Here is a 9,290-nt window from a genome sequence, read left to right on the forward strand (position 1 = left end):
ATGATTGAATAGCAGAAGTGCTACTTAGTAGTAGAAACTCGGAGAGACAGACAGAGAGGGGACTCAATCATACCTGCTAACTCCTAGGATGATAAGTAGGTCCTTTGTTTTTGACAGGAATAGTTCCAGCCTTTGTAGCCCCTCGGGAGAGTGAGTCTACTTAGCGAACTGGCAGGACGCGGAGATCGATTGATCAATACGAATCTCGAGAGTGGATGGTTGCTCCGTTATATGCATGCGCCCCCTTGTCCCGGAGGCTCTCCGGCCGAGGAGGGGCTTGCTATCGTAACCCTTTCTCCCGGTGTATGTGAAAAAGAGTGACGAACCTTTTTTTGTTCGGTCATAGGTTGGTGTCCAAAGAACGAGAGTCGGCTTCCTTTTTCCTGTAATTTGGGTAACTGTACCATTATGCATGCTGAACTTTGGGGAATTATTAAAGGTCTCCAAATAGAAGTTGCTAATGATTTACAGAATATTATTGTGGAGTCTGACTCTCTTATGGCTCTTCAGATTATTAAAACAGGATGCCCAAACTCCCACCCTTGTGCAGCTCTTGTGCAAGATATTCTGATCCTAAGCAGGCGCGTGCAAAATATTGATTGGAATCACACCTTAAGAGAGGCCAATGCAGTTGCAGATATAATGGCTAAGAAGGGGCATGATCTTCCCATATGTCTCCACATTTTTGATACACCTACACCTGATATTATTTCAGCTTTAACTTTTGACATGTATGGTTCTTTTAGGCTTAGAGGCTTGTAGTTTCTGCTTGCTGTTTTGGGGTTCTTGACCCCCATTATTCCATCAAAAAAAAAAAAAAAGAATCACATTGTATTATAATTCTTTTCAAACCCATGGTCTATATTATCTTTAGACCTATATACCCCCCAAATCTCAGCTTTGAAGGCAGACTCTACAACTAACATAAATGGTTGGTTTTTAATTTTTTCTCCAATCCCAAACATTTGTTTTTTGGTCAGCGCTTGTCCCAAACACTTTAGTTAGCAATGCCATAACCAATATTTCTAATCGGTATTTAGGCCTGCTTTACCAAGCTTACACACAAAAGATACCACATCTTTTTTTTTTCTCGCAATATGAGCTATAATTTTTTTAATACCAAGAAAAAAATATTGAACACCAAACTAATGTATCACAATTCACAAATAAAAAATATCACCCTTGATACATACAAGAGTGAAACATATATCACTTATTCAACTAATTTATGTCTTAAAAATGTATTTTAAGAATATAATAATAGAAAATTTTTTAAAATTTTTTATATATTTAATATATTAAAATATAAAAAAATATTTTAATAATTTTAAAAAATAATATTTTATTATAATTATTAAAATATATTTTTAAAGTACATGTTAACAATATCTTTTATTTAAAATCTAAGATATAGATTGTTTATGTCATTTAAGAATGGAAGCAAGTATGTTAAGAATAACAAAAATACTTCATAAATACCAAAAATTAGTTACTAATTGGTTACTAATATTTTTGTATGAAGATTTTTAGAGCATCAACAGAATTTATTATTTTTGACTATCAATTAGCCATCAATATTTAATAGTGTGAGCTAAAACCTAAAAGTATATTGTTGAATTACTAAACTAAAAAAATTAGATTGATAACTAAAAATAACGACAAAAAATAATAAATTCTGCTGACTCTTTAATATTTTTTTTATATATTTTTATATATTATTTAATTTTTTAAAACATAACCACTAGAATAAATCAAATATTTCATAGCAGAATAATTAAATTTGTCATAATAAAAATCAATTTTTTAATAACATGGTCAAAGATTTTCTTAAACACTATATATATTCTTATTCCGTAGTTGATAAGTGACTATTTTTTTTTTCATAAAACATGATTGTATAAATAAACAAGAATAATAGAAACTGTTCCATCAAGGGTACACAATTAGGGTATAATTCGTTACTACTGTTCAACGACCTCTTTCTTCGTCTCACAGATAGTCGTAGTGGAGGACTCTTCATAACTCGGGTCTAAGCGTGAAATCTGCAAAAAAGATTCCGAAACTCAAGTTAGTAAATATCTTTCAAGAGTTAAAAATAATAGGACTGAAGTATTGATCTTTTTCTCCTATGTCTAATAGCTTTGTTTGTGTTTGTATTTAAAATTGTTTAGTGTAACCCACTATTTGTTTTATTTTCGAGATTTGATATGGATTCTGGAGAGGTGGCCATATCTTCAATCAAATATTGTTTAAATCGTTTGAAAACAGAAGGTAATCAATGAAACCTTGTCCAAAGTCGGTTAACAGAACCGCCTTCTCTCTCTCATGGAGAACTCTTCTCTCATATGGAGTGTTTCCCCGAATTAACAGCTTTGTGCTTACTCGTTTATTGTTTACCCCTTTGCGCAAACTTTTCTCTTTAGCTTCTTTCTCTTTTTATAACAATACTATGTATGGCCTGCCAAGAGGAGCAATCTATCGAAGGCAAAGTTATTTCCATCAACCCTGATGAGGATGACAGTTTTGCTGCAGAAAATTTTAATTTGGTAGGAAAGATTCTCTCGGACAAAGAAGTTAGCTTCAACACCTGCAGAGCAGCTCTTCTGGGAATTTGGGGCCATCCGGAAGGAGTAGCCATTTCTGATGTTGGCAGAAACAAACTGTTCATCAGCTTTAAGGATGTGCGAAAAGGGATCCAAATACGGAATGGAGGGCCCTGGAGCGTTCGTGGACATCTTCTTAATCTGCAGATATGGAATGGACGAGAGTCAGTCTATGAAGTGGATCACAAGTATATGGAGTTATGGGTACAAATACATGGATTTTCACTCAGTTATATAATAAGGAAAACAGCAGAAATTATTGGTAAGAAAATAGGAACTGTGATGGAAACAGAAAATTCCAGATTAAATGATACACTACAGAGAATGTTCTTGAGAGTGAGGGTAACAATGAATATCACCAAACCTCTGCCAACTGGTTTCTGGTTAGCAACACAGAATCATCAAACTCTTTGGGTGGACTTCAAGTATGAGAGGATACAGGACAGTTATTGTCTGAATTGTGGAATCCTAGGTCATACCAAGAAGGAATGTAGGAGCCCAATGGCAATGGCTAGCTGGGACCACATGCAACCAAGGTATGGGCTGGGTTTAGGAGTTAATCGAGTTAGGGCCATCTCAGCTAGGGAAAAAGAGCAGGATGAGAAGGAAATGAACAGGGAATGGACTGAGGCTAAACAGGATTGTGAGGGGGAGCGCGCCAGAATGGAGCATATGAAGGAGCATTCGGCCGAAGAGAGTAGTACGGGTAGGGGACTACAAACAGGGCCTCTAAGAAATCTCGAAGCAAATTCTGACCAACAGACGGCGTTAGGAAGGGAAAGCCAGGGTTCTAGGCTGCATGTTGAAGTAGGGAAAGCTTTGAGAAAGGGTAACAAATCTACAAACACTAGAACTGACATCATAAAAGGTTATGATAAGCTCCAAGAGATAGGTGAAGTTAGTTGTGCATTTAGGCCCAATGACACGTTTTCTTTGGAGCAGGAGGCCTCTGGACCTTTTCATTCTCAGATTATTCATAAGGGGTGTCAGGAGCATCTTGAGGTTGGGGAGAACGAGGAGTGCCAACCTTTTGGTAACAGAACAAGGCTGAATGAGGGATGTTTGGATGAGCCCAAGCAGATGGAGGATTGTTTTCAGTGCCAACAAGTAGAGGATGATGCTTGAGGGAATCCCAAAAAGCTAACAATCAGGGAAGAATTGGAGAAATTTTTTGGCAAGAAAGAAGCCCAACTAAGCATCATGGCAATGTGGAAATCTACAAGCAATCTGAGATGGAGACACGAATCGTTAGGCATAGCGCAGGACAGTTGTGGAGCTACAGGGATAAACCAAAAATGAAGAGAATCGTTACTGCTGCCAGTAGAACCATGATTCAGCGAATGGATAATGGGGAGGAGTATTACGTCGAACTAGTTGAGGAGCAGCAACAAATGGAGGAGGAGACTGCTGCTGGGTCGGAGCAGAGGAACGAAAGTCAACGTGTGTTGGAGCTGGCTTTTGATATGGGGCTGAATCTGGACTCTAAAAGGTCAAGGGATACAAGCAGCCTAGCAGTCTATGTAGACAAGTTCGAGGATGATGAACAGCTAAGAATGGAAAAATAAGGTAAGAAGTTCAAATATGTTGCTGGATTAGTTATGGCTGAGGAGGCGGGCCTTATCACGCTCCACCAGCAGCCGTGATTGTTGTCAGCTGGAACTGTCGTGGAATGGCGGCCCCATCGACAGTGTCTGAATTAAGAAGTATTTGTAAATCTCTCAGGCCATCCATTTTGTTTCTTATGGAGACTAAAGCTAGTAATCTTAGTTGTGTTAGGACTAGGAGAAAGTTAAGTTTTGATAATATGTTTTGTGTCGAGTCCCGGGGGTTGTCCGGAGGGCTCTGTCTTTTTTGTCTATGGCCATCCTGATTTTAAGAGAAGAAAGGAGTTATGGAATGACTTAACTTGTGTAGATAATAATTTGCATGTGCCGAGGGCTTTTATTGGGGACTTTAATGATGTAATTGCACAGCATGAGAAAGTGGGGTTGCATCCAAAGCCGACTAGTCAGATTGACACTTTCAGGTGTTTTGTAGACAAGAATGCTCTCATGGACTTGGATTTACAAGGGACTAAATACACATGATTTAGTAACCCAAGGAATGGTTTTGTTACTAAAGAAAGGATAGATAGAGTACTTGCTAATTGGGAATAGAGACGAGCTTTCCAACATGCCACCCTTTCAGCTTTACCAGCTATTAGCTCTGATCATACGCCTTTAGTTCTCAATGTTACACCCAGGGGAATAAGGAGCAGATGCTTTAAATTTGAGACTTTTTGGGCTGATCATGCTGATTGTGGTAATATCATAAGGAGAGGATGGAATAGTGTTTGTAATAGTACGGTTGATCATTGGACAAATTTAACTCGAATGATGAATAGTTGTAAACAAGAATTGGTCAAATGGAATAAGGTTAACTTTAAGAGGGCTGATGTCGAAATACAAAAACAAATGTATAGCCTTAAGCTAGCAGAGGAAAGAGAATACTCGGATACTCAGCAACAGGAAATTAGTAATTTGAAAATGGATATTATTAGATTATGGAAACAGGAGGAAAAGTATTGGGGTCAGAGATCTAGAGTGAAATGGCTGAAGTTTGGCGACAAGAATACTGTTTTTCCATGCTTCTACCATCCAACGAAGGGACAGGAATAAGATTGAGAGATTAAAGAATACTAGTGGATAATGGGTGTGTGGTGAGAATGAGATACTTAAGCTGGCTGTTCTTCATTTGCGGAATCTTTTTAAAGCTTCTAACAACCTTGTTATGTCTGAATGCATTAGAAAAATCCCTATTAGAGTGACTGAAGATATGAATCGAGAGCTAATGAAAGAGGTTTCTGATCAGGAAATCAAAGAAGCTACTTTCAGCCTTGGAAGTCTTAAGGCACCGGGTCCAGATGAATTAAATGGCCTTTTTTTCCAAAAGCATTGGGCAATTATTGAAAAGGAGGTTTGTGAAGTTGTTAAGCATTTCTTTCAGGAAGGGGTCCTACCAAGTAGGATCGGAGATACTATTATAGTTTTGGTTCCTAAGACCAATTACCCAGAAACTCTTAATCAGCTTCGACCGATTAGCTGTTGTAACTTTATATATAAGATCATTTCTAAGGTGTTGGTTATTAGGCTTAGAAGAATAATAGATGCGATTGTTTCACCTATCCAGAGTGCTTTTGTGGGGAGACGCCTCATTCAGGATAACATGGTAATAGTGCAGGAAATGTTTCATGCTTTAAATAAAAAAGGGCAGCATGCTTCCAGGAATTTAGCCGTTAAGATTGATATGAATAAAGCCTATGACAGGGTTGAATGGTCGTTCCTAGAAGCAACTCTGAAAGCTTTTGGGTTTAATCTGCACTGGGTTAAGTTGATTATGATGTGTGTCTCGCAGGTTTCTTATAAAATTAAGATCAATGGTGTTTTGTCTAGAAGTTTTGTGCCGCAGAGGGGACTAAGGCAGGGAGACCCCATTTTGCCATACCTGTTTATCATAGCAGCTGAAGTTTTTACTATTCTTGTGGACAAGGCTAAAGACGAGGGTAGAATCTCTGGTGTCAGAATTGCTCCCACTGCTCTAGCCATTTCTCATATTCTCTTTGCGGATGATTGCATTATCTTCTCGAAGGATAGTGAGGAGGAAGTTTATCAGCTCATTACTATTTTAAATATGTATACAGAAGCCTCGGGGCAGCAAATAAATGTTGACAAGTCTGGGATTACGTTCCACAATCAGGTTCCGATCAGAAATAGAGTAGAAATAGAAGAGATCTTAGGGTTGCCTGCTTGGGATCAACCAGGTAAGTACCTTGGTCTTCCGACTCAGTGGGGCAGATCTAAGAATAAAGCTCTGAGGTGGATTGAGGAGCGAGTGTCTGATAAGCTTTGCGGTTGGAAAGAAAAACTTCTTTCTCAGTCTGGGAGGGAGGTTCTCATCAAATCGGTTATTCAAGTGATACCTGCCTATGCTATGAATGTCGTCCTCTTTTTAAAGGTTTTTGTCACCGCCTTTGTCAGAAAGTGGCTAAATTTTGGTGGGCCTCTACTGGTAAGGATAGGGGTATCCATTGGAGGAGTTGGGATAAAATTTGTGCTAGCAAAAGGGATGGTGGAATTGGTTTTAAGGATTTTTACAGTCAAAATTTAGCACACTTGGCAAAACAAGCATGGAGAGTTTTCGAATGCCTTAATGCAGTCTGGGTTCAAGTGCTTAAGGCTGTCTATTTTCCAAATGTGGATTTTAAAGTAACTAAGGCAGGAAACGAAGCATCTTGGATATGGAAAAGTATTGTGCATGGTAAGGATTTCCTTTTGAAAAATGGGAGATGGTTGATTGGGAATGGAGAAAAAGTGAGAATCTTAGATGATAATTGGATATTGAACATGAAAAAGAGTCCTGATGTTATGATTGATGACGTCACGTTTGTAAAGGAGCTAATTAGTGAAGGACAGGGGTGGAATATAAGTGAGTTAAGGAAACATTTTGATGGAGATACTGTTGGAAAGATCATTAGAACCCCGGTGAGTGTTATTGGCAGAGAAGACAAACTTAGTTGGCCTCTTAAACCAGATGGAAAGTACACTATCAAAATGGGATATCATGCTGCCAGGAAAGAGCAGCATCTTGATAATAACAATAGCCCATCAACTAGTGATGACTTCAAGGACTTATGGAGAGACATTTGGAAATTAAGAGTGCCTCAAAAGATCAGAACCTTTCTATGGCGGGCATCGCATAACATTTTACCGGTCTTCCAAAATCTTTATAATAAAAAAATCTCTAACACTCCTATCTGTCCTATTTGTTTGCAGGAACCAGAGTCCACTGAGCATGCGCTGCTGCTCTGCCCTTGGACAAGGGCTGCGTGGTTTGGAGCCCAAATTCAGTGCTGTCCTACGGCCCATACAGTCTCATCTTTTGGAAAATGGGTAATAGATCTTTTTAAAAATATGAAGGTGGGCACAGGAACTGATTATGAACTGTGTAGCAGCAGAGTAGGTTTTTTTGGCATGGGAGGTGTGGAAAGAAAGAAATCAAGAAGTGCATCAGAGGTCCAAACCTAGTCCTTTACTAGTAATTAACAATGCTAAACAAATGGAAACAGAATTTGCAGATTTCCCAGAAGAACCAGCTATAAGTTCTATTCATGATAGGAGGACAGTTAAAAGGGTTACCTGGAGACCGCCTCCACCAGGATGGATCAAGTGCAATGTTGATGCAGCGTTTCTCGAAGTGTTCTCTGGAGGAGCAACAGCGGCAGTATTCAGAGACCATGCTGGAAACCTCCTCACAACCTCAAACTCTAAAATTGCGGCTTCCTCACCTTTAGCTGCGGAAGCATTAGCGGTTAGGGAAGCACTAATAATAGCTAAAAACTTTCAACTGGAAAGAAGTATCTTTGAATCTGACAGTTTGATACTCATCCAAGCTCTAAAATCAAAAGCCTCAATTGCAGAAATTCAATTTATTTTGGACGACATTTTGGAATTAGCGCGAAATATCTCAAATTGTGGGTTTACCTGGGTGTCTAGACAAGGAAATGCCTTGGCGCATGAAGTAGCCAAGCTTACAGCTGACGGTTCTCTTCGACAGAATTGGCCCAGGTGCAAGCCGCAAATCATCATGAACATTTTGAAAGAACAACACTACATGTCACTGCAATTGACAAACAGATCATGAGCATGCAAATTTGTTTTGGACTGGCTGTGTATAAATTAAATCAGACAGGGAATTACTTTGCTTGCAGGTTGAAAGTTTGGAGGCATTTTGGATGTGGATTTTGGTACCTTCCTTGTCGGGAGAGGGTGGAATGCCATGTTTGTTGTTTCTCTTCTTTCCTTGGTAGATCTTGTGCAGTGCTGTTTTTTGTTGGATATCAGATTTGAGATTCTTTCTTTGGTAGATCTTGTGCAGTGCTGTTTTTTGTTGGATATCAGATTCGAGATTTTGCATTGATGGAATTGAGGAGCAAGGTAGGGTTTGTGTTCTATTCTTTGATGCTGGACAGTTTGGGTCTTCGGGGTTTCCTTGAGTCGGGTTGGGTTGCTCATGTCCACTAGAGAGTTTCAGTCCATCCCAGATTGTGCTTGTTCTGAGGTAGTGGGTCTGCATTCACCTCTGATGTGGGTCAGCTGCGGTTTCAGCATCGCCATCCTTTGGAGGGTGGTGGCGGAGGTATTCCTCACTATCTCCCTTACCTCCAGTTCTTTGTAGTCACACACCGGCTTAGCTTGACTCGTGCCATTCCGGAGAGTGAGTAAGCCTGATTTCTGCATCTCGGAGCACACCCTGTGGTTTGGATTTGTGGCTCAGCCACCTCATGCACCAATGATGGATTTTGTGAAGAACTCTCGCGGTTATGTGATGGAACTCAACAAGCACCTTGCTAGTGATGAAAGAATTGAAATTTGTCAAATTCCTGTTGGTGATGGCATTACCTTGTGCCGCCGTGTCATCTGATCTATCACTCCTTTATATATGATTCAGTGAAATTTTAAATCCCCTAAAAAAATGATTGATTACCATGTGGCCTCAATCATCAGCGTCAGTGCTCTGATTACTTTCTCCATGGTTCTTCTAATAGCAGCTGCCTTCAATCTGCTGGCCTTCAGCACTTCATTCTAGTAACCTCTCTCTGCTTCTGTTGTTGCCGGCGTATATGTCGACCCTCGTTGCCAACGAAAAACT

At 39.4% G+C, this 9,290-nt stretch overlaps 1 protein-coding gene across 1 annotated transcript; it reads left to right on the forward strand.

Moving 5' to 3' along the window:
• The first annotated feature begins 5,417 nt into the window (after positions 1 to 5,417).
• Positions 5,418 to 9,062, forward strand: LOC112763956 (uncharacterized). The gene is made up of 7 exons (XM_025809490.1): positions 5,418 to 6,719; positions 6,818 to 7,297; positions 7,415 to 7,619; positions 7,708 to 7,949; positions 8,350 to 8,419; positions 8,611 to 8,777; positions 8,916 to 9,062. The coding sequence occupies exons 1-7, from the start codon at positions 5,418 to 5,420 to the stop codon at positions 9,060 to 9,062; spliced, it is 2,613 nt and encodes an 870-aa protein (XP_025665275.1).
• The last annotated feature ends 228 nt before the right edge of the window (positions 9,063 to 9,290 follow it).

This window comes from Arachis hypogaea, chromosome 17 (genome assembly GCF_003086295.3).
Source record: "Arachis hypogaea cultivar Tifrunner chromosome 17, arahy.Tifrunner.gnm2.J5K5, whole genome shotgun sequence".
NCBI lineage: Eukaryota > Viridiplantae > Streptophyta > Magnoliopsida > Fabales > Fabaceae > Arachis > Arachis hypogaea.

Coding starts and splice junctions, on each gene's coding strand:
- LOC112763956 (XM_025809490.1), top strand. CDS start 5,418: ATGAATCGAGAGCTAATGAAAGAGGTTTCTGATCAGGAAATCAAAGAA. Junction 7,950..8,349: donor TAGCTGCGGAAGCATTAGCG/GTTAGGGAAGCA, acceptor CTTTGCTTGCAG/GTTGAAAGTTTGGAGGCATT. Junction 8,420..8,610: donor GGGAGAGGGTGGAATGCCAT/GTTTGTTGTTTC, acceptor GATGCTGGACAG/TTTGGGTCTTCGGGGTTTCC.